Source organism: Mobula birostris, chromosome 3, assembly GCF_030028105.1.
Source record: "Mobula birostris isolate sMobBir1 chromosome 3, sMobBir1.hap1, whole genome shotgun sequence".
NCBI classification, from domain to species: Eukaryota; Metazoa; Chordata; class Chondrichthyes; order Myliobatiformes; family Myliobatidae; genus Mobula; species Mobula birostris.
In genome coordinates this window covers 158,457,640-158,484,137 of record NC_092372.1, presented here as the reverse complement: position 1 = coordinate 158,484,137, position 26,498 = coordinate 158,457,640, and the positions used below count along the sequence as shown (strand labels likewise).

The 26,498-nt window shown below is 40.3% G+C and overlaps 1 protein-coding gene across 8 annotated transcripts in view; it reads right to left on the bottom strand.

The window, feature by feature from the left end:
• LOC140195375 (tensin-3-like) overlaps window positions 1-26,498 on the bottom strand; it is a 449,612-nt gene that overhangs the window by 265,679 nt on the left and 157,435 nt on the right. For all 8 annotated transcript variants that reach the window (XM_072253585.1, XM_072253576.1, XM_072253577.1 and 5 more), the window contains 2 exons: window positions 8,345-8,459; window positions 5,022-5,059 (listed from right to left, as the gene is read on the bottom strand). In XM_072253585.1, the coding sequence (XP_072109686.1) occupies window positions 5,022-5,059; window positions 8,345-8,459 (153 nt within the window). The remainder of the gene's footprint in view (window positions 1-5,021; window positions 5,060-8,344; window positions 8,460-26,498) is intronic.

The window sequence follows — 26,498 nt, the reverse complement described above, 5'->3', positions numbered from 1 at the left end:
GGCTGGTGGATTGGTGTGAGAACAACAACATAAGTCTAAATGTGGAGAAGACCAAGGAAATGATTGTGAACTTTAGGAAGGTGCAGATGAACCATCCCTCTCTGTGCATACATGGCATCTATGTACAGAGAGTTAAGTGTACCATATTCCTTGGAGTTCATTCACAGATGACCTCACCTGGTCTCCCAATATCACCTCCCTGAATAAGAAGGCACAGCAGCACCTCCACTTCCTGAGGAGATTGAGGCACGTGAGGCTCCCTGCCCTCTCCCAACTTAACTGAGTTTTACAGGAGCACCAGTGACAGCGTCCTGACAAGTTGCATCTCCATTTGGGGACCACAGCAGCCAAGCATCAGACTGGAAGTCTCTACAAAGGACTGTGTGAACAGCTGAAAGGATACAGGGGTTTCCCTACCATCCACTGAGGATACTTATCAGGTGTGCTGCATACGTAGGGCCCTGAATATTGTCAAGGATCCCACCCATCCATCCAGCATCCTCTGACTTTCTACCATCAGGAAGGAAACTCTGAAGCATAAAGACAATGGTCAGAATGGGAAACAACATCCTCCCTCGGGCCATTCGGCTTCTCCTTGCCACATCACATTAAAAGTGTCACTGGTTAACTTGTTCTGTACACTACGAATTTAATTTATGCACTTCACTTTGTTTATTTATGCGTAATTCATTTGTAGATTTTATCCTTACTTTCCTAAGTTATTGTGTGTTACATGTACCATGGTGCTTTACATCCCGGTCTGGAGAAACATTGTCTCATTTGACGATATACATGTATGTAATTAAATTAAAATAAACTTTACTTTTCTTGACTTGATATTCCCCAATTTAATGCAAAAAAGGAACATAGATGAATGTGTGATAGCCATTAAACTAATAGTAAGAAGCGAGCAATGTTAATTCCCATGACGCACCATTAATTGTCCAAAGGATCTGTATGCATATCACCCTCATCAAGGCCTCTCCACCAACGTCAGAAGAGGGCAGCATAGTGATTGTCAGTGTGGAGGCTGCACTTCCTCCCAGTGAACGCTGGACTTTTATCTACAGTTTCCTCCCACGTGGCAAAGTTTTACCAATTTTTCGGTTGATAAATTACTCTGTAAATTACTCTGAATGTAGCTATGTGGCAGAAAAATCAAAAGGTCAAGTTGATGGGTGTATGAGAGAAAGCAAGTTGCTGACCTACAGGTAAATGAGTAAGACTGGTATGATTCTCTGCTGGGAGTCAGCAGAGATTTAACGGAGCAAATCAGAATCAGATTTAATATCCCTGGCATATGTCATGAAATTTGTTAACTTTGCAGCAGCAGTACAATGAAATACTAAACATAGAGAAAAAACTGTTACATTTGGTATATATATGTCTATGAAATAGTTAAGTTAGATTAAGCAGTGCAAAATAGCAGAAAAAAAAGTAGCGATGTAGTGTTTCCTCCACTCTCAACTCTGCTCTCAAACGCATCTCCCCTATTTCACGTACATCTGCTCTCACTCCATCCTCCCGCCACCCCACTAGGAATAGGGTTCCCCTGGTCCTCACCTACCACCCCACCAGCCTCCAGGTCCAACATATTATTCTCCGTAACTTCCGCCACCTCCAACGGGATCCCACCACAAAGCACATCTTTCCCTCCCCCCATCTCTCTGCTTTCCGCAAGGATCGCTCCCTACGCGACTCCCTTGTCCATTCGTCCCCCCCATCCCTCCCCACTATTCTCCCTCCTGGCACTTATCCTTGTAAGTGGAACAAGTGCTACACATGCCCTTACACTTCCTCCCTTACCACCATTCAGGGCCCCAAACAGTCCTTCCACGTGAGGCGACACTTCATCTGTGAGTCAGCTGGGGTGATATACTGCGTCCGGTGCTCCCGATGTGGCCTTCTATATATTGGCGAGACCCGACGCAGACTGGGAGACCGCTTTGCTGAACACCTACGCTCTGTCCACCAGAGAAAGCAGGACCTCCCAGTGGCCGCACATTTTAATTCCACATCCCATTCCCATTCTGACATGTCTATCCACGGCCTCCTCTACTGTAAAGATGAAGCCACACCCAGGTTGGAGGAACAACACCTTATATTCCGTCTGGGTAGCCTCCAACCTGATGGCATGAACATCGACTTCTCTAACTTCCGCTAGGCCCCACCTCCCCCTCGTACCCCATCCGTTATTTATTTTTATACACACATTCTTTCTCTCAGTCTTTTTCTCCCTCTGTCCCTCTGACTATACCCCTTGCCCATCCTCTGGGTTCCACCCCCCCCGCCTTGTCTTTCTCCCCAGACCTCCTGTCCCATGATCCTCTCCTATCCCCTTTGCCAATCACCTGTCCGGCTCTTGGCTCCATCCCTCCCCCTCCTGTCTTCTCCTAACATTTTGGATCTCCCCCTCCCCCTCTCAAATCCCTTACTCATTCTTCCTTCAGTTAGTCCTGACGAAGGGTCTCGGCCTGAAACGTCGACTGTACCTCTTCCTAGAGATGCTGCCTGGTCTGCTGCATTCACCAGCAACTTTGATGTGTGTTGCTTGAATTTCCAGCATCTGCAGAATTCCTGTTGTTAGCGATGTAGTGTTCATGGGTTCAATATCTATTTAGAAATTGGATGATAGAAGGGAAGAAGCTGTTCCTGAGTTGCTGAGTGTGTGCCTTCAGGCTTCTGTACTTCCTCCACGACAGTAATAGTGCATAGAAGGCATGTCCTGGGTGGTGGAGATCCTCAATAATAGACACGGTTTTCCCATAGCACCACACTTTGAAAATGAGTTGAAAACTTCGAATGAAATATAGATGCTGTCTTGCCTTCTTTATAGCTGCATTAATATGTTACATCCAGGTCAGATTCTTAGAGGTAATCTTTGAAATTGCTCACTATCTCCACCTAAGATCCCTCTATGAGGACTGGTGTGTGTTCTCTCATCTTACCCTTCCTGAAGTCACAATCAGCTCTTTGGTCTTGCTGATGTTGATTACAAGATTGTTGCTGCGACACCACTCAACTAACTGGTATTATCTTGTCCCTGTACGCCTTTTGTCACCATCTGAAATTCTGCCAACAATGGTTGTACCATCAGCAAATTTATAGATGCTGTTTGAGCTATGACTAACCACATAGTCATAGGTGTAGAGTGTGGAGCAGTGGGCTAAGCACACACCCCTGTGGAGCACCAGTGTTAATTGTCAGCAAGGTGGAGAAGTTATTTCCAATCCATACTGATTGTGGTCTTCCAGTTAGTAAGTCAATAATCCAGTTGCAGAGGGAGGTACAGAGGTCCAGGTTCTGTAGCTCTGCTTTGTTAGCATGTATGTACAAACTGTTCCTCACTCAGCCCGTGGTCAATAGCTCACAACAGAAAATGCAGTTATGTGCAGGATCAATACAACAGATTGCTAATAACAGTGGCTCACTTTCACCAGCTTTTCCATTTTGGTGGGAGTTCCAGCAGTTATGCAGGAGAAACCAATAACCACCATGGTCCAAAGGGCAGAATGAGAAGGTGAAAGTTCAGAAGGAATTATTCAGGAACTTCATTCTAGATATGTTACTTCTTTTGGCTTTAGTTAACCCGTTTTAAAGATTAACTTTATGTGCTGAAATTATCAGCCAGCAGGTCAGCATTGTAGAACAAGTCACTAGTTAATATGCCAGTGGAGTGTGTCATAAACAATTCTCTGACTGCAATGTGGAAATTTATTAAACACAGTCACAGCAGAGTTCACATAACGTTCATTCCATCATAGGCACCCCAGGTAGAACATTTAAAAATAATCATTAACAAAGTATGAGCAAGTTCCACATGTAACTCAAAAAATTTTGTATTCTTAAGGTCAAATTGTAGTTAAAGACAAACTCCATAAAGGGATTAAAGTGGTTTAGAATTTTTGAAAATATATTAAGAAAGTAGGCAGTTGTATACACACCATAGAAAGGGATTTTCTACATCCTGATGTTGTTCCCCATCCCAAACATTCTTGCTAATGTGTAGGCCTATTGCTCCACTCCTAAAGCACTATGCCGGCATTTTAATCTTAAGAACTTATTTATTTTAGTGAAATGTTTAGATCTGAGGTTCCCAAACATCTTATGCCATGGATCAATAGCAAGGGGTCCACGAACCCCAGGTTAAGAACCCCTGGCCTAAATTGAATTGACGGCACAAACTGCTTTTCGTCAAATCTACTGCGCCACCACTTCAACACACCATGTGCCCATCTCAATGCATTCGGATAATGAATGGCATAATCTGCCTAACAGCTCCAGTGACCCAAGTTCGATCCTGGTCTCTGGAGCTGTGTTTATGGTGGGCACATTCACCCTTTGATTGCATGGGTCTCCACGAGGCGTTCTCATTTGCTTCCATATCTTAGGCTGCTGACTGGTAGGCTAATTAGTTCCTATAACGTACCTCTCACGTAGAGGTGTGATAGAAGAATTAGAGTGGAGTTGATGGGCTACAGAGAAAAAAGTGGGGTAATCGATTGGATAGTTCCAAGAGTTGGAAAAGACTCGATGAGAAGGATTGCCTCTTTGTATGTTGTAACAGAACACAAGGAAAGCACATCAGTGCCATCAGTCATGCCTTACTGGCAACACTCTCACCTGCTCAGAGACTGTGGAAGTGTTACCAGAGAGATCCGAGGCGGGAGGCAAAGCTGTCCAGTTGTACCTGCCACTTTCTAGATGAAATGTTATCTGAACTGGTCTATGGAAGCACATGACCCAACATCACTTTCACTTGTCTCCAATCCAATCTTTGTCCCATAACAAATACAATCAGAATCGGTTTCTTGCTCCTTGCTTATTACTGTACCTTGTAGTCAAGCCCAATATTTTCAAAGTGTTTCACTGGCAGCAAAGAGCTCAGTATCAAGAGAGATGCAAGTGCAAAAATCAAATGTTTTAAACTTTGCTTTCAAATTTCATTGCAGCAAATTACAATGACTATAGAACTTCCAGATTTTAACTGTTGATAATTACAAATTATTTATTTTACTTACCTTTGATTCACATTTCTTGTGACATGCATACTTGCAAACTGGAAAACAAAATGAAAAGATAATAAAATAATAATTAGAAAAGCTTTTTTTGTACACATAAATAATTGCAAGGATGCCTGTGTTACTCTGTGAATACACACTTTGAACCCTTACAGAACAAATGAAGAAGCTTTTCCAAAATGGTGGCACAAAGCAAGTCTCACCATTTAGTGGGGCTAACACAAGTTTATAATGAAAGACATAAAGTTTCATTAAATAATCAATGACTGCTCCAATTGGCAATCCCTCTCTCAGGATAACTCTGTACATGGCTAACTGTGCTATAGCTACCAGACCATGCTAACACCCACATTTCAGACAGACAAGTCAATCTTTGTGGCACAGAATACAAGCCATCCTTTATGCCCACATAATTTCAACTAAATGAATGGAAGGAGGGCTGGATTGAAGAATGCAAATGCAATGGTTTGCAGATTTTAATCCCTGATCCTACTTCCACTCCAGTTTTGTTCTTCCCTATGCAAAGACTATAGATTCTACCTCATATCCTTGTCCAGCTTCCCCTGAAATGCATTATCCACTTCAATCACTCTCTGCCATCAAGGATTCCACTTCTCGCCATTGTTGGGAGAAAGAATTTTCTTTTTTTTTAATTGCACTTCCCAAAGCCGATCTTTTCTTTGCCTCATTATGCTCTTCTACACATGGAAACATTCCCTCAGCATCCGCTCTCTCAAACCTTTCACAACATTAGATCACGTTTCAACCTTCCTTTTGAGAAACAGGCAGATTTAATCTACTCATTCTTTGCAGCTACACATACAACCCAAGTTCCCCCTTTCTGAATCCCCACTAATATCTTAATGTTATTTTCATAAACTGGCAAGCAAAACTGTATGCAATACTGCAAATGTGATCTAACCAAGATTCAATACAAATTTAGCATAAATTCCTTAGACTTCCAATTTATTCCTCTGGAGTTAAATCCTTGTGCTTGAATTTGTGTTTTATTTACAAGTGGCTTTCCTAACCTGTGGCATGACTTTTAGTGGACTAATGTGGTTTTCCATGCTAGGTAGGCTCACAACATCCAAAAATTAAATTACATCTCTGTTCTTGCTACAAAACTGAACTGATGTCTTTATCTTTGCCGAACCTCACATGCCAATTATTTACCCTTCCTTCAGGTTTAGTAATGTTCTCTTTAGTCTGTTGCAGCGAATCTGAACAGTTAAGTGAGATCAGAGCCTCAAAGCTAAAACTATCACCCCTGGAGCAAACAAAAGTAATGATTCTTTTACCTCATTAATAGATTTAGTGGGCTGCCAAGTAGTGACAAGTAACCAAGGGCTGTGTTGGTGAACAATCAAACAGCCCAATAACATCTAGGATCATACACAAAGGTATCAGAGAGAAGACAGTGCTCAAACATTGGTGAGGAAAAACATCTCTCAGCTCATACACGAAAAGAGAGAAAAGTAACTGAGTAAATCAGCAATCTCTGAAACTACCAACAAGCAAACCTCCTAGATTATTCCTCTTATTTATGAACATCCAACAACCGCTCTCTTGGCCTATTTAATCAAGTGTAAGTGATGATGGATAGGGGGATGGATGGCTTTCTTAGCCTGGACAACCATCCAGACTACGTTGAGGCGTTCTGCGAACAAAATGGAATGATCAAATGGAGGACTTTCCAGGTCCACCTTGCTTGGGGTTATTTGAACTCTTCAGGCCTGGTGGTCTTTGCTGAGCTGTTAAGCTGTAGTAATACTCCTGGTTTACAAGTAGTGTGCAATTCATGCAACACTATTATTAAGTTTAAGTGACCACTAGTCTTGTGGCTGCTTGACAACAGATAATGATGCAGATTGCTATTGACATGAAGAAGGCTATGCAAATGAGCATCTACAATTTTGTATGAAGTAAGTATCAGTTATAGTCTTGAAGACTGTCTTTACAAGAATAGCTTGACAAACAACTATTCAGATAGATTCAGAAGGGAAAGACCAAGAAAAAACTGTAAAAATCGAGATCATGTCACATCTTTGAAGGGAAAAACAAGGTTATCATTAAACATTATCTCTGCTTTTCTCTTTACGGATCTGCCTGACTTGCTGAACCTTCCAACAATTTTTTATTCATCTGCCTTCTTTCCCTCCCGCTGAAGGTATTGTCCCCAGAGATGATGGGGAGGAAAAACAGGAATATATACTCACAAAAATGAAGTAAATACAACATATTTTTCAAGTCAGGATAAAATGCACCTTGATAGTTTTCAGAAATGCAACAATGGCTGGCTTCACTTCACCTTTTGTGCTTCACTCAAAAAAATTCCACAATCCCAATTTCTCCAAGGTTGTTCATTGATACAGCAAAATAAATCTTTCAATTATTGAAGATGACAAAAAATGTTGGGAAGTGAGGCTACTCCACCTAAATAGGGTTTTAACAGTGAGACATTTTGTTTTGGCACCAGCAGCATGGCCTAGTTATTCCTCTGATCACAGTAATAGCAGACCACCTTTTTAGAAATAGTGTTGGCCTATTAAAGAGTGGGTGGAAAGGAAGTGCCAAATCTCTCCCCACTCAACATTAATACAAGAACTCATTATCTGCTGCAAAAGTTGCTATATGTCTTCCAGCAAAATACTGCCATGCCTCCATCATCTGAATGTGAACCAAATATTTATTTTTCTGCTTACAAAATGTACAAACGTAAAGTGGCTTCAAGCAAGCAACAATGACATATTCACAGTTTTATCATTTGAACACAAGGAAGTGAGTGATGACTTGTAGCGTATATAATCTGAAAACCTGTACAGCTCCAAAGTGAAGATATCAATAGCAGTACCTGTACAAACAGGTACAGAAATGATTAAGTCTCATCAATATGAAGGATAAAGAGATCATAAACATAATCAGATACCAACGCAAAGGAAGCTCTGCAACAGAAACAGGGGAAAACATCAAGGTCTGAAGAAATGTGCAGAGAAAGAAGAACCCTAAGATGACAAACCTTTTGCCTCATTTATTTACAACCAGTTTGACTTGCGATTTTATTCACTTTACAATTAGTCCTTCAAGAATCATTCTGCTCTGCTCTTTTTTTTGTAACAGTAATTCCATTCAGTTGAAAATGTTTGTATTCCAGGATCTTAATTTCAAAAGTACTCTGGAACCTAGGAGCCCTCCCTCAACTTGCTACCACTTTGAAGTGGAGTGCTTGTATTACAGTTGACTAAGCTGAAGCAAACTAAAATATGAATGAAACCAACAAGTAACACTTCACAAATAAGTAACACCACAACTTGGACACTTACCCCTGCATGAAAGGCCTTGATTGCTACTGATGAGCTGTTTGCAGATGCTGCAGGTTTTTGGTTTCTTGAAAGTCTTGTTCTTGAATGTATGGGAACTGGAAGCTAAATCTTCAGGCTGAAATTTCAAACAACACACAGTTACCTCAGCAATAACTTGACATGGCAAGTGTTTTACTTCACCGTATAGTAAAAGGATCATAAGTAAACAATCGCCAGATATAGAAATATTAATCACAGCTATGTGAACTAAACAAGAGGCTTTGTACAACACTAGTAGCAAACTAAAAAAAATCCACAATTTATACCTTCACTCAGATTACAACAAAACGGATTTCGCCTTTTATTTTGTTGCATCTTAAAACTGCTGAGCTCAAAATGGAAGCTGGTGCACAATAACAATCTATATTTAAGTGAGTGCCTTCAGCTCAGCAAACGTTCTTAATTACATCACTGAAGCTCAACAAATGTAGATGTCAAGCCAATTAAGGATGAATTAAGAGGCAGAGAAAAGGACGGTGAAAAGAAGGTTTAGGAAAGAGCTTAAGAGCTCAAGGTGCTGCAGCTGAATGGTTTGGAAAGGGAAATCTGGGCGAGTGAAATGGCAAAAGCTAAGACTCCTGGGAGAATAGAAATAACCCAGCTTGGGGAAAGGTGTTAGAGGGATGAAACTAACAAATAGAAGCATGATAGAAACCATTGTAAATGTATTTGTACACAAAGGTGCAAATTTTAAACTTGAGCCATTCTGGGGGTAATAAATGTGAAGATGTCAGGCTTTGTAATTGTGGGTCAAAATGGGATAGGTTGTTGGATTTTCAAGTTGATCACCTTTCATCTGATTCTTAATTCTCTTTTTCTCACACTAGAATCTGTCTGAATTGCAGCGTATGTTCAACATTTTCTGTCTCAGCTCAGTTTTCTGGCATCGACAAATTTTACTTTTGGATTTTTGATAAGCTTTATTCATCCTAGAAGAGTGGTAAAGGACGGGCACCAAGGTGACATAGCAGTTAGTGCAATGCTATTATAGCAACACACATCAAAGTTGCTGGTGAACGCAGCAGGCCAGGCAGCATCTCTAGGAACAGGTACAGTTGACGTTTCAGGCCGAGACCCTTTGTCAGGACTAACTAAAGAAAGAGCTAGTAAGAGATTTAAAAGTGGGAGGGGGAGGGGGAGGGGGAGATCCAAAATGGTAGGAGAAGACAGGAGGGGGAGGGATGGAGTCAAGAGCTGGACAGGTGATTGGCAAAAGGGATATGAGAGGATCATGGGAAAGGAGGCCCAGGGAGAAGGAAAAGACGGGGGGGGGGGGGGGAGCCCAGAGGATGGAGAAGGGGTATAGTCAGAGGAACAGAGGGAGAAAAAGGAGAGTGAGAGAAAGAATGTGTGTAAATAAATAACAGATGGGGTACGAGGGGGAGGTGGGGCATTAGCGGAAGTTAGAGAAGTCAATGTTCATGCCATCAGGTTGGAGGCTACCCAGACTGAACATAAGGTGTTGTTCTTCCAACCAGAGTGTGGCTTCATCTTTACAGCAGAGGAGGCCGTGGATAGACATGTCAGTATGGGAATGGGGTCTGGAATTAAAATGTGTGGCCACTGGGAGATCCTGCTTTCTCTGGCGGACAGAACGTAGGTGTTCAGCAAAATGATCTCCCAGTCTGCGTTGGGTCTCGCCAATATATAGAAGGCTGCATCGGGAGCACCGGACGCAGTATATCACCCCAGCCGACTCACAGGTGAAGTGTCACCTCACCTGGAAGGACTGTTTGGGGCCCTGAATGGTGGTAAGGGAGGAAGTGTAAGGGCATGTGTAGCACTTGTTCCGCTTACAAAGATAAGTGCCAGGAGGGAGATCAGTGGGGAGGGATGAGGGGGGCCGAATGGACAAGGGAGTCGCGTAGGGAGCGATCCTTGCGGAAAGCGGGGGGGGGGGGGGGGAGGGAAAGGTGTGCTTAGTGGTGGGATCCCGTTGGAGGTGGCGGAAGTTACGAGAATATTATGTTGGACCCGGAGGCTGGTGGGGTGGTAGGTGAGGACCAGGGGAACCCTATTCCTAGTGGGGTGGTGGGAGGATGGAGTGAGAGCAGATGTGCGTGAAATGGGGGAGATGCGTTTGAGAGCAGAGTTGATGGTGGAGGAAGGGAAGCCCCTTTCTTTAAAAAAGGACATCTCCCTCATCCTGAGAGCAGATGCGGCAGAGACGGAGGAATTGCAAGAAGGGGATGGCATTTTTGCAAGAGACAGGGTGAGAAGAGGAATAGTCCAGATAGCTGTGAGAGTCAGTAGGCTTATAGTAGACATCAGTGGATAAGCTGACTCCAGAGATAGAGACAGAAAGATCTAGAAAAGGGAGGGAGGTGTCGGAAATGGACCAGGTAAACTTGAGGGCAGGGTGAAAGTTGGAGGCAAAGTTAATAAAGTCAATGAGCTCAGCATGCGTGCAGGAAGCAGCGCCAATGCAGTCGTCGATGTAGCTTGAATTTCCAGCATCTGCAGAATTCCTCGTGTTTGCGATGCTATTATAGTTCAGGTTGCCAGGAGTTCAGAATCAAGCCCGGCATATTCTGTCAGGAGTTTGTCTGTCCTCCCCGTGGAATGCATTGGCTCTCTCTGGGTGCTCCAGTTTCCTCCCACAGTCCTATGACAGACCGGTTTGGTTAATTAGTCACTTTAGGTTGTCCTTTGATTGGACCAGGGTTAAACCGAAGGTTGCTGGGAGATGTGGCTCGAAGGAGCAGAAGGCCCTATTCCCTAATGCGTTGATGAGGGAAGAGATTGAGACAAGCAGTGAGAAATTAACTTGATGAATCTGTCTGCACCATCTCAAGTGCCACAATATCTTTCTCACAATACAGCAAGCTGAACTGTAAGCATTACTCTAAATGTAGCATAACCGAGAGTCAATGCAGATTTAGCATAACTTCTGTGTGTTAGTTCTGGAAAGAACACACACAAAAAAATTGTACTTGCTTTGCTTTCTTTAAGGCATTGCTAACCAGTGATGAGACTTTTAGTGAGTGGTGTATTTGTCCTACAAGATCCAAACAAAGAGAGACTTCCTTCCTGCCAAAACGTGCTGTTTTATAGTTTCGGAACTAAATTTTATTGTCCAATTAATGGCCTCAACTGAATTGCTCCTATCCTCCTCAGCATGGACTCATCCCAAGAATTTGGTCTCATGAGTAAATGTAGTAACTGTTATTAGTTTGGAAGTCTAAATCATTAATGCAGTCCTGAACAGAAGTGATTCCTGTGGTGATATGACGTCTAAGAACGTGACTGGAGAGAGTTCTGAGCATGCGCGGGGATGATAGAAAGATCAAGAAACATGGTATTGTAAAAACATTGTAGCTATTCTTAAATAAAAGTTCTATTTCTTCCAGAACAGGGTTCTTTATCAGTAACCCACGGTTCGAGCTGTTTAGGTGTTGCTGACAGTTTTACAAATGGAAGGTCTGCAGCCTCCAGCGGCACTTCCAATTCTATGGGAACGTAGCTGAGAATTAGAGAAAATTTAAGCAATGTTTTGAATTGTATTTATCGGCGATCGATGAGGATCAAGAACTGGCAAAAACAAAAGCTGCACTTCTACTCCACGTAATGGGTGACGACGCAATTGAGGTATATAATCATTTTATTTTTGAAAATGGAAATAATTTAAAGTTAAAATCAATAATGGACAAATTTGAAGCATTTTGTATACCGATGCATAATGTGACGTATGAGTGTCATAGATTTTTTACATGTACAGAGAGAGCTGGTGAAATTATTGATCAATATGTTACTGAGTCGAGACACCGGAGTAAAACATGCGAGTTTGGAGAACTGACAGACTCTCTCATTAAAGACAGAATTGTTTGTGGCATTCTGGATAATGGCCTGAGAGAAAAACTGTTAAGAGAGCAAGACTTAGACTTGGAAAAAGCTTTGATGCTCTGCAAAGTTTCGGAAACCGTGATGTCACAGGCTAAAGAACTTTCGAGAACTGCAACGTAGACGCTGTGAGGAAGCGTAAACATATCAGAAAAAAATAATAAAATGACAACAAAACGACAGAGAGCAAGACATCATCTGAGAGAAAAAAGCTATGTGATCACCGTCGGTGGCAGCACCGGCCAAAACAGTGTTCAGCATATGGGACAATGTGCAATGACTGCAGTAAGAGTAATCATTTTTCACGCTGTTGCAGAAGTAGAAAGAAAATAATACAAGTAAATGCAGTGCTTGAAAATGAACCTGAGGAGATTTATATAGTTGTGCTTTGTAAAAACAAATGAAGTAAGAATGACTGGACTATTCCACTGCAAGTGAACCAAAACAATACTCGGTTTAAACTTGATACTGGAGCACACGTAAATGTTCTTGCAGAATCTGAGTTCAATGCATTTATGCCAAGACCAAAGTTACATAAGACAAATATAAAAGTGACTGGGTATTCAGGTGCAGACATTCCAGTTAGAGGAATATGTGTGGCAAAAGTATCACACAAAAATATTGTGCACACACTCTCAATTGTGGTGGTGCCAAACAGTGTACTGTCAAGACTGAGTTTATCTGCCTGAGAGAAACTGAATTTGGTGAAAAGAATATTAGTCCTGGACAGTGACACAGAGTCAGAATACAGTGAATTGATGAAAGAGTATGAAGACTTATTCAAAGGGCTTGGTTGTCTTCCAGGAGAGCACACGATTAAAATTGACAACACAGTGCCACCCATAGTACATCCATGTAGAAAAGTGCCTTTTGCATTGCGTCATCAACTGAAAACAGCACTTGACAGAATGGAACGGCTAGGAGTCATAAAAAAATTGATGAACTGACTGAATGGGTCAATTCGCTTGTCATTGTTGATGAGAAAAATGGAAAACTGAGGATTTGCTTAGATCCAAGGGTCTTGAATCGAGCCATTAAAAGAGAGTATTTCAAATTGCCTACTCGTGAAGAAATTATGTCACAGTTTGCTAATGCAAAGTACTTCAGTAAATTAGATGCATCTTCTGGATTCTGGCAACTTAAACTAGATGAACCCAGTTCAAAGTTGTGTACCTTTAACACTACTTTTGCCAGATACTGTTTTCTTTGGCTTTCGTTTGGAATTGCATTAGCTCCTGACGTGTACCATAAAACCATTCACATGCTATATGAGCACATCGAGGGTGGGGATACATCCATGGATGATATTATTGTTTGGGAATCATCTAAACAAGAGCATGACACCAGACTCAGATAAGTCTTTGAGGCGACATGCAAGGCAAACCTGAAGTTGAATAAAGGCAAATGTCAGCTACGAGTGACTGAACTTACCTTTGTGGGTGATATCATCAGCAATGAGGGTATGCGTCCTGATCCATTGAAGGTTTCCGCTATTGAGAACATGTCAAGACCGCAATGTAAAAAGGATGTTCAAAGGTTCATGGGAATGGTCAAGCACATGGGAAAATTCATACCCAATCTTTTGGAACAGCTTGCTCCATTGAGTCAGCTAACAGAAAAGAAATATGAATGGAGCTGGAATCATGAACAGCAGAAGGCATGGCAAAATCTCAAGAAAGTGCTTACTAGGGAACCTGTGTCGAAATTCTATGATGCTGGGAGACGCATCAAAATCTCGTGATGCAGCTCAAGCAGGCTTAGGGGCAGTATTACTCCAGAAACATGATCAGGAATTACCAGTGGCATAGGCAACTCGTTCATTATCTGATCCAGAAACAAGGTATGCCCAAATTGAAAAAGAGTTGCTCAGTATTACGTTTGCTTGTGAGAGATTTCATCAGTTTGTGTCAGGGCAATCTATTGATGTTGAAACTGATCATAAACCTCTGACTGCATTGTTCCACAAACTTTTAAGTGACTGTCCTTTGTGAATTCAGCAAATGATGATCAAGTTGCAAAGATATGTATTGAATGTGTCATACACACCTGGAAAATTCATGTACACAGTTGACACACTTTCCAGAGTTGTGGATCCAACAACAAAAGACAGCCACAGGAACGCTGTTGATGTTCAGGCATTTGTGGATATTGATCATAGAGACTGTACCTGTTGCTCCTGAACAGTTGGAACTACTGCATCTTGAGACAGAGAAGGACAAAATTCTCAGTCAGGTAATACAAGTGGTGATGGATGGATGGCCAGATAATAAGCATTACTGTACCTCAGAAGTACGAGAATATTGGAACCACGGATCAGAACTTTCTGTTGTGGATGGGATATTGTACAAAGGTAGCAGAATTGTGATTCCTAAAAGTCTCCAAAAAGAAATGCTTGGGAAAATTCATGAAGGCACTAAGACATTGAAAAATGTAAGAGAAGGGTGCGGGAAGTGAAGGAGCCACTGCATCCACATCCTAGTCCTCAGAGACCTTATCAGAAGGTAGGTATTGATCTTTTTGTAACTGACAACAAAGATTATCTATTAATAACAGATTACTACTCATTGTATCCTGAAGTGTGTGGTCTGAGCAGAACAACAGCAGAGAATGTAATTACATGCAGGAAATCAGTTTTTTCCAGACATGGTGTACCTGATGAAGTTTTCAAAGACAATGGTCCACAATTCAATGGTAAATGCATAAGACATTTTGCTCATGAACGGGGCTTTGGTCATACAACATCTAGTCCATTTTTCCCTCAGTCCAATGGATTAGTTGAAAAGTCAATAGGAATTATCAAGAAACTGATGCACAAAGCAAAAGATAGCGGAGGTGATTTTTATAAAGCTTTGTTAGCCTATCGCGGTACTCCACTTGAATGTGGGTTTTCGCCTGCTCAGCTCTTGATGGGATGCCGTTTGAGATCCAATCTGCCAATAGATGAGAGCCTTCTGAGAACAGAGAGAAGTAAACAAGTGAAAAGATGGAAAGATGAACACAAAGCAAAGCAGAAAAAAAAAACTTTGACAGATTCTCATCCATTACCTGAACTGCACCAAGGAGATGAAGTAAGGATACAAGACAAAATGAACACATGGACACAGAAAGCTACAGCACTTGAAGAAGTACAACCCAGATCATAGATGGTCCAAACAGAAGAAGGAGCTGTGTTAAGAAGAAATCTCAAGAAACAGTCAACTTCAGAGTTTGTTAACTGATGCAGACCAGATAAAACATGGAAATAACAACGAAACACAAGGACTGTGTGAACCACTTAGAAGGTCTACTTGTGTTCATAAACTCCCAAGGAGATCATGAAAGATTGATAGAAATATGTTAAATTATGCATTTGCTCTGGTCAATGTTGCTAATTGTTTTTCTTTTTAAGGAAAGGAAGATGTGGTGATATGATGTGTAAGAACGTGATTGGAGAGAGTTCTGAGCATGCGCAGGGATGGTAGAAAGATCGAGAAACATGGCATTATAAAAACCTTGTGGTTTTTGTTAAATAAACGTTTTATTTCTTCCAGAACATGGTTCTTTATTAGTAACCCACAGTACGTATGAATATAGAGAACACAACAATTCCAACATTGAACCCTGTAGGACACAATTACCCACCTTCCTCAACTGTCAATGTCCACCATTCACTCCTATGTTCTGCTTTCTGTCCTGAGTACAACTGGCAAATCAGTTTGTTAAATTTCCCCCAATGCTGAACTCTGATTTTCTTGTCATTGGGTATATTTGCAAAGACTCTCTGAACATTCAGATAATCTAATGTACCCACCACTGTCAACCTCCGACAGATTAATTAATGGAACAGTTAAGAATGGAAGAGACAAGAACAGCACAACCAACAGGTTCAGAGTGCAACAATAGAAGAAAAGCTTTGTTCAAATCTAACTACAAAAAGGAGAACTGATTCACTACAGTCACCAAAAAAGGGAATATCATTCAAGGCTTTAATCACGGCCTTGCACCAAATTCTCTTGCAAAGATTATTTGAATTAAGTGCAAAAAAAAAAAGAGCAAGTCTGGCAGAGAGATATAGTTGATGTTTTGGGTTACAAACTGGAGAAACAGCACCACGTATTCCACCTTGGTAGTCGACAATCCAACAGCACCAACACAGAATTCTCCAATTTTAGGTAACCTATATAATCTGTACTTTCCTCTCCTTCTGATTTTCTGGCGCTTTTCTTTCTTTCCAAACCACCAGAACAACCGCACCCCCTCCCCCAGCCTCCTGGAGCACAATTTCCTTCCCCTGCCTCACCTAATTTCATCTGTGTATCAGCCACACAGAAAATCCATCGAGAGCCTTATTCTCTTCTGCCTACTGCTCCAACATTGTCCAGTACCCTATCCTTCTTTGGTTCCTTATCATCTTCCTCGCATTAGGCTTCTATTATCTGCACCTTTTTGTAGTTATCACCTCCCAGCCTCATATCGCTCTCTGAACCCTCTCCTTCACATCCTGGATCCATCCATCCATCAACTCTTCCAGGGAGGATCCACCTATCGCTTGCCAGCTCCTACATCACCTCTCTTTCTACACTCTACTTCACCAGCTAACCCCAACTCTGCTGACACACGCAACTTTGGCCAATGGATTCATTGCTCACTATGTGATGTCACTTATGTCATCACATTGTTGCCATGACTTGATTTAGTCCAATCTCCCTTTTACACTCTTAGTTCTGATGCATGCCTTGATCTGAGGTGTTGGCCATCTATTTACCTCCATGGATGCTGCCTGCCCTGTTGAATTCCTCCAGCAGTTTGTTTTTGTGGCAGATCCCAACATTTGTAACCTTGTATGTTTTCAATTGGAGTAGATGCAGATCTGACCATCAATCATATATTTAGAATACACAGATGAAAATAGGTTACAACTAGGAGAGTCACTAGTGAGGATCAAGGATCAGATTTGAGAAGAGGTTGATATTGTCAACAATGAAAGAATCTATCCAAGACAAGGAGGCTGAATCACATCAGAGAATAATTTTGGATGATTTGTTGAAGAGTTTGAAGTTGGAGAGCATGGGGGAAGGAATGAAAAATAAATAACATTGACTATTTCAAAATTAAAACGCAGAGAGGAAATAGCTGAAGCAATTCAATTTATGCTTCTAGAAACTATGGAAATAATGCTATCCATTTGCTGTTGGACATGAGTGTGAAAGAAAAATGGGAGGGCTTTAAAGAAGCAGTCAGATGCACAGAAATCAGTTATTTTGCTCTGCTGGGAGACTCCAGAGCAGTGGTTCCCAAAGTTTCTAAAGTGGCAATAAAGATAAAACCATAGAGTTATTACTTTCATGAAAAAACGGTACCAATCATATTAACTCTTCACTGTGTAATTCACAGACAACATCTTGCTGCAAAAAACCCAAGTGATAAGCTGCACAAATCATTAAATCCTGTTATTACAGTGGTAAGTAAAATCAAGTCCGATGCTCTTCATTCTCAACTATTTCGAGAACTTTGTATTCAGAACGATGAAAAGTTTGAATGCTTACTGTTGCACACAAATGTCAGATAACTCTCAAAAGGAAATTACCTGAGATGTTCCTATGTGTTTTTTGACACTGTGATGAAATTCTTTGAGGGCTCGAGTGCTTCATTCAGAAATCAACTCAAGAATATTAGACAGGACAATATTTATTCATCAGAAAAATTCACAAATTTTAATGAAATCACTCTCTAATTGCAAGGAAATTACGTAAATTTTATCAATCAAATAAGCCATCTCCACATTTATGTCAACGTAATCCTATTTAAATGCAACATTGGCCATCACAACCTTTTCCAATTTCTGAGCCTCTCTGAGTTGGAAAAGAAAGAAAGAATGCAAGATGACGATCTTCAATATACTGTGCACACCCGGATGAGCTGCATAAAGACATGTCAGAGAGATTTCAGAATCTTCTCTCAATCCAAATTCCAGATTGGCTAGTAAATCCATTCCTGAACACTTGTAATGAAGAATTAGCAGGAAGGATGGTGGAAGAATGATCTTGCTACAAAATGACTTTGACCTGATGCAGAGCTTCAAAAAAATCATATCAAGACTTCTGGTTACAGAAGGAAATCTGAACACTATCCTGCACTGTGGAAAAAGGTCAAGATGTTCTTTATTGCCTTTCCAACATTATATTTAGTGGAGCGCAGTTTCTGTGCAGTCGCTAACCATCTTTCGAAGCAATGAAACAGACTGTAATTTACTGAATGTGGGGTTCTAAGACTTCTTCTGAGTGACATTCAGTCTGACTTTGAGAAACTGATATCACTGCACCAAGCCCATCCATCTCATTGAAGGATCAAAAAGCAATGAAGTAGTGAATAGTTGGACTACTAATGTATGCTCTAAAATTATTAATGAAAATTGTATTTACAGTAATTAAATAAAGAAATAATTTTATTTGCAGCTTTAAGTAGATTTAAATAAGTTTTTACAATTATTTGTCACTGCTTTGAATTTTCAGTTTCTATTTTCTTTCACTCTGCATGGTAAATCAAAATTCTTTATATTTTTATGTAATGGCCAGAAAGGGAGAGGGAGCACTGGGGATATGGTCTGGGAGCCAAGAAGGCAGTAACTGAATAAAATATTAGAAACAATTCATTGACTGAGATTTAAGGCTAAATTTCCAGAGATTATTCATGAGATAAGGCCTCTGCTCATGACTGAAATAGGATTACACGTTGTCAGAAATTCATGCAATAATGTCTTAGCTTTCTCTCTTTGATCACGGGTGGCGGCAGCTTTCCCTGCAGTCATGCTTAAATTGTTCACTAATTGTTGGATTTGTTGGATTCTAGAAACTTCCATTTCCAGTAAAAATGCTGAACTCAACTGCTATCTGAACCTCAGATACCACATCTTAAAGACCTAAAAAGATTGATTTAAAAATACAGTTAACTACCAGAAAATGAGCAATAATTGTGCTTTGAAGCTATTTTTTTAATGTTCGCAGATTTTGAATATTCTGCTATAGCTTTTGTCTTGTGTATATTGTTTTAAGTTGTTTCAGCCTCTAGAAGTGACTGAAGGAAACAAAACACAAATCATCCAAGTATTTGCTGCAATTCAGAATCAAACTTTAAACCCAGACCAAGAGGGTAAGGTACTTACAAAGCATTACACTAGGAAAAATATCAAAGTTGATAGCAAGAGTTACGGTAAGGTTGAAAGACCAAAAGAAATAAGTCATTGCCTGGGATTTGAGCTTCCGTCTAACATTTGCCCACTCGGAAGTGCTAAGTCACCAGAGTGTGCACTTTGAATGTTAAAGCAGAAGCTAAAATTAATTATTTGCATTATCGTCAATTAGTTGCTGGTCACAAGATTTTAATATTTTATCTGCTACTGCTCATTCTGTACTGAGGCAGCTTGCTTTTCCCCACCTATGACATGATATTCCACACATCTCTTAACTGACACCCCAGATATCTAGCAACGCCTGAACTTCCCTTGCTCCCAGCAAAACAAAACAAATAGGAGGCAGCCATCTGTGATGCAGGAGTCATGTGATAATTGAGACTGCAGCATCTATTAGGGATGGCTGACCATCTGGATTTGGTTATTGTGCTTACCTGATAGGGAACTGCTTTCCCATGATGATATGGTACAAGTGTTAGGTGTTTAATTATCAGCATACGGCAACTTAAGACACCAATTCTTTAATGCATATTTCCCTCAGCTTTCTATGAATGTAAAAAATAAACTTAAAAAATAAACTTAGTTAAGAAAAGAAAAATGAATGGAACAACTTTTGGTGAAAAGACTCAAGAAATTAAGTTAAACATAGCAGAATTGCCGATAATTTTTGTCCTTAATTAATTTGGCTTATATATGTTAGAACAATTATTTTAACCAGATGACTGAACAGCTTAAATGAATAGGTTAGTGATCCTAACAATCCCAGGTTTAACTCCTGATCCATATGGAATTAGTTGATTTCAGGCAAGGTAATGGCTACAATTCGCCTTAGCGTCTCCAAGTGAGATTGGGGAAATTAATAGCCTGCATTCCCTTCTTGATTATTACTCAGTGACCATTGCTGGGATTGTACAGACAGTTATCACACAAAGGCATAATCAAGCATATCTGTGAAGGCCAAATAAACTGTGAACAGTCAGGGTCCTCACAAATTTAGTTTAAGAAATCAGATTACAAATTTTGAGGTAAATGAAACACGGGGAAAAATCCAAGACCATCATATGTATTCGTTCTGTGGGACTTTACTTTCTTCAGCGATCGTCTATTAAAGGAGTTAGTCTGACCACAAAAATAAATTAGAGGAAAATTAGCAAAAGCAAAAATCTAACATGTTTGTATTAAAGCTCGTAAAAATAAAACTACTACAATACAAATATATTGTTAGAAAACCGTACAGAGAAAATGGAAACCATACATTTGGAATCTAAATCATGCCACATCACAAACCCTTGTGAACAATGTTGAGATGATTGAGCACAACACTCTACAATGAAGGTAAATCCCTTTATACTTGCCAAAAATCAAGTTTAATGCTATGTTCTTTATTTATAATGTACAAGTCAATGAATCCTTAGTTTAAGCATTAAAAAAAAACAGAACCAAGCTGCTTTTTAAAAAAAGTTCTACATGCCTAAGAGTTATGGCTTGGCGGTGATTATAGTTTACAGTACTGCCCATAACTTCTGTTGTAAAGTGACAAAGCCAAGTCTGTTCTGTGTTATTCACATTCCAGATCTCTGCCGGGTAATTTAACACGGCTGCTTTTACAGAAAGCTAACTCTGTTCATTGTCAGATCACCTCATTTCACATATTTCCACATATTCTCAGGCAGAATGGCAGAAATTTCATAACCATTAGGAATTTTCAAAATCCAAAGGATTGTGTTACACAAAACAGAGCGCATATCCGTGACGGCATCGATCGCAATCAAGGCCAGAAACACTTCCACTTTTTGGAAGGATTAACTTGGATATTACTTGGCTGCCCTACTCAAAATGAAACGTTATTCACTTGGAACAACCTTCTGCAGCACAAATTCTTGTCGCTTCAAAAAAAATACAAAATATAACAATGGTCACACATGGTTCTTTGCAAACAGCAAGCATATTTACAAACAGCATTCAGAATTTGTGCAGTTACAAATGCTTCTCATTAAATTTCATCACCTAAAGCTAATACACTGATTTCTTCAATGGGAGACAAAGAAAGATTCTTTCTAAGAAGAATTGTGGCAGTACAAATTGTTTACCGTTATGTTCTGTAAATCCAAAACATAAAACTGATTGAAAGGAAAACAAGGGAGCTGGGAGATGTGTATAAGTAGTTTCTTTTTTTATAACTTTAAGCAAGACATGCAAATATGACTGGTGGTGTGATGACATATGCCATGCACATATTTTTAAATATAACCGGTAACAAATTATTGAAACAAAGAATGCTTCATCAAACAATTTATTTACAATATTACTCAAATATTAAATGCACGACACTCCTCCCTGCTTAGTTATAAACTGTAACTCAATAGAGAATGCATCTCACCGAACCTCCCTGTTTGTGAAGCCCTAAATTTGTCCCAGGTGTTTGCCCTGCATGCTCCTTCTGAGATTGGATTTGATGAAATCCAGGAGTGAACGCAAGGGGCAACCCAGGAACGGCATAGCTAGTGAGTTGCTGGTTGTGGAGTGTACTACATTGCGATATGCAAGGAGGAGATTGGTGAACTTGTGACATTACTGACAGTTCATTCCTTAGACTGGACAAATCTTTCTGTCAAGTCACTTGTAGCTGGGTGGTACAGGGCAGGTGTAATATGTCCTATTCCATTTATTTCCAGGAGTGATCAGAACTCTTCCGCAATAAACTGTGGTCCATTGTTACTGACCAAGTGATTTGGAACAAAAGTCCTTAAGAAGAGGCTTCTCAACACATCAACAGTGTGTGAGGCTGTAGTGGAGGCTATTGGGAACACTTCTGGCCGCTTTGTAGCTGTAGCCGTTGCTACCAAGAAATTTCCGCCCATGAATGGTCCAACAAAATCCACGTGAATCCTCTGCCAGGGAAATGCTGGCCATTGCTAGAGATGGAGAGACGCTGCTCTTGACACCTTCTGGACATGTTGGAATCCTGACAGTGTATGGCAAGATGCTATTTCTGCTGATCTATCCCAGACCACCAGACAAAGCTTCGAGCCTACACTTCCATTTTAACCATGCTTAGGTGAACAGCATATCGCTCCTCTAACACTATAGCTCTCAGCTTTTATGGTACAACTACTCTCAATCCCCACATAAGACAACATCTGTCAGGGGCAAATTCATCCCAGTGCTGGTAAAAAATGGGGGAACTGGGATTTCTGCCACACATTCCAGCCATTTTGGGTGGCCATATAGACCAAAGACAGTATGGGGTCTTTTCTGGTGTCTATTTGGATGATATCTGTTGTAATAGGAAGAATTTCAATTTGCATTAGGGGGAATATGTCAAGAGAAATTTTCACTTTTGTAAACTTCTCAGGCATTTCCTTTTCCAAGGGTGAACAGGACAATTCATCAGCATTTCCATGATTAGTTATCTCCTTGAATTCGATCTTGTAATTGTGTCCTTAAGGAACAGAGCCCATCTCTGCATTGGAACACCCTTCTGTGGATTGAAATAGTCCACAATCAGTAAGAAAGATAAACACTCCCCCATACAAGTACTGGTTGAAACGTTTTACACCCCAAACCAGACTCAAGGCCCCTCTGTCAATCTGTGCGTAATTATTCTCTGCAACAGTAAGGGAACTTGATGCAAAGGCTATGGAGCATTCACTTCCATCATTTTTAACAGGTGATATGACTGCACCTATACTATAAAGCAAGACAACACAGGCAGGCTTCACCGAACAATGTGGATCATAATGTGTGATGTATCCAATGTCACCATTACCTTTGCCTTTTGGAAAGCCATCTCACACAGCTTTGTCCTTTGCCATTTCTTCCTGATCACAGTAGCCAGTAGTCAGGTTTGGCAGAAACCTGTTATAGTAACTGACAAATCATAAAAGGGACAGCAACTGTGACAAGGCCACTGGGTTTGAGGCTTCCACCACTGCTTGAATTTTCTCAGCACATATGTGTAATCCTTGTGTGGCAATAGTGTGACCACAGTTAGTGATGCTTTATTTAAAGAATTCACACTTGTTGCACCGTGCTCTGAGCTCATAATCTTCTTCACATTGTTTTGAGATGTTGGAGATGTTCCTTGTCATCTTCACTGCAACAGTGATGTCATCAAGGTAACACTGAGTGCCTGGACAGCCTTGCAGCTCCCGGTCCACAGCTGTCTGCCAGAGCTCGGGTGCAGATGCTACTCCAAAAATAAGCCTATTATTCTGATAAAGCCCTCCGTGAGTGTTTATGGCGAGAAACAGTTTGGACTCTTCTTCCATCTCATTCTGTAGGTAGGCCTCAGCTAAGTCCATTATGCAGGGTGCAAATGGTGGATGGATCTCCCATCAAGTTGTCTCAGCCACTCACATTCCCACAATGCTGACACTCCCGTGTTAACTACATACAAGTCCAACGTGGCTTGTTGGTTGTTGTATTTCACTGTTACAAATATCATTCCAACAGGAGTTTTCTTCTCTACAGTACAAGTTCTTACTTGGACATCTGCAAGCTTCAGATCAGTATCTTCAAAATGCTGTTCAAATTCATTTTGTTGAATGATTGAAACATCTGAGCCAGTGTCCAATTCCATTTCACTTAATTTGTCATTCACTTCAGATGTAAGCCATATTGATTATCTCGTTAGTTTTCACATTGTAAATCTCAGTGCTACCCAGATGTGTCACTCTCATTAGATTAGTGTTCTTCTTGAAACTATAACTTGACTTTTTATCTTTATCTCTTCCCTATGCAGTCCATTTATTTTTGTCTGTCCGATATGCTCTTTGTACCTGAAATACTTTGTTGCATTTTCTGCAATTTCACCTTTAAATCTGGTCTACTGCATGTGAACCCCTGCCACAATGGTAACACTATTTGTTCGAGCAGGCCTGCTTCTGTTTAGATGATGCAATTCTGTTCACGCTCACTTTCATTCCTGACTGCCACTCAATTGTGTCTCTGTCTACTGTTTCCATTGATACAGCAATTTAAACTGTTCTTTTTAATGTAAGTTGTGGTTCAGATAGAAGCCATTTTTGAATGCTTTCTTGTAAGATTCCACCAACTAAACAATCTCTCAGTGCATCATTAAACCCATCACTGAACTGACAAAGCTCAGACAACTTTTTCAATTCAGCCATGTGCACTGAAATGCACTCCCCTTCCTTTTGATTCCACTTATGAAACCGAAAGCATTCTGCAATCACAATGGTTTTGGTTATAAATGTCAAACAAGTCAAAATCTGCAGACTGTGGAAATCCGAGCAACACACACAAAATGCTGGAGGAACTCAGCAGGCCAAGCAGATTCTATGGAAAAAGTACAGTTGAAGTTTCAGGCTGAAATTCTTCGGACTCGTCCTGCCGAAGGGCTTCAGCCCGAAATATCAACTGCACTTTTTTTCATATCGCTGCCTGGCCTGCTGAGTTCCTCCAGCATTTTGTGTGTGTTGCTTGGTTATAAATATTCCTGCATTACTTTCACAATTACAGCAAAGCAGATTTCAGCTAGTTGGATTAGAGCAGTTAAACTTCGAAACAAACTATATGCTTTCAAACCCATGTGTCCAGTTAAACTGGGATTCGTTACTTCATTTGCTTCAAGATACTGCTCAATTCGCTCAGTATACATATCCCAATTATCTCCTGTGCAATCAAACACATCTATCTTTCTGATATAGCCAGCCATTTCTGTTTTTAAATTTATGATTATTGCCACCTGGTACTAACTGCTTATGAACCCCTGAATTTGTCTGTTTTTAGCCCTTTTTTAAAAAATCTCAACCGCCTTGCTGAGCTTTATAAGAAAAATATAATGCCTCATTGCGCGCCTCATTTAGTTGTCTCGAGTTTGTTTAAAACTTCCTCAATGCCACTGTTATGTTCTGAAAGTCCAAAACATAAAACTAACTGAAAGGAAAGCACAGGGGCCAGGAAATGTGTGTAAGTAGTTTCATATTAAGCGAGGCATGCACAAATGATGTGATGGTATAATGATGTATGCCATACACATTCTTTTACATAAAACTCAATGAATTATGTAAACAGAAAGAATGCTTGCAATATTACTCAAATACTTCAGAAATATTAAATGACGTGTCATTTAATATACACACAAAAAAAACTCACATCTTTGAAAAGTAATAACAGTTTGTTCATGGGTTCAGAATATCTGCAATACAGCCAGCATTTAAGGCGATACCACAGGCTATTCCCCTCTCTACTACTGGAAGACGTTAAATAAATGAGTGGACACCCCCCACTGGAAATAAATAGAAACAAACATTTATTACATTTGCTCATCATAGCCAAATTGTGAACCCAACAGATTTTTTTAATAGAAAGTGTGTAGTTCAGTTAATCATAAAGAATAGATCCCTATTAAATCTTGCATCTACAACAGACAGTCCCCTGGTTAAAGCGGGGTTCCATTCCTCTGAACTGTTTCACAAATTGGACAGTTCACAAATTGGAGATGTGGTCGCAGAATGCATTTCCACACGGCAGAAGAAGCTTGCAACCCCACAGCATCTGGCAAAATCATCCTGTCGGTCTCCCAAATGCTAACTCATAAACACTGAGTGAACATGTCAGGCTGGGGAGGGCCCATACTTCATGAGCCAACATCGGCTCGAAGTTCAAATATTTGTAAAAGAAAAAATGCGTAACAAAATAGATGCAATTGCTGAGTAACCTCACTAGAGGTGATGCAGAATATCATATCTGTAAAGTTTCTGACATTCGTATGTAAAAGCTGAGAAGCACTCCAATAAAGTGGCAACCACATCTGGTTTTATTTTTCGCTTTGAATACATTTGACAAGCAATCTTACCAGACCCATTTGCTTTGTAGAATACAATGCAATATAAACGTCCTTTGAATATCCTACAACTGTTCTTGCTTTTACTTTTCGCATCATCTTTTTTATACCTTGTTGAAAAATTTCCAACAGTTTCAACAAAGAATGTAAATTGCAATGTTTTTCGCACACCATCTCGGTAGTTCAACACCTAAATATGGCAGCAAAATTTAGTGGAAAGTGGGTTTATTATTTCAGCTTAAATCTTGTTGTTTAGTCACAAGAATGTTGCTTTCAACTGCATTTTTTGGTTGACT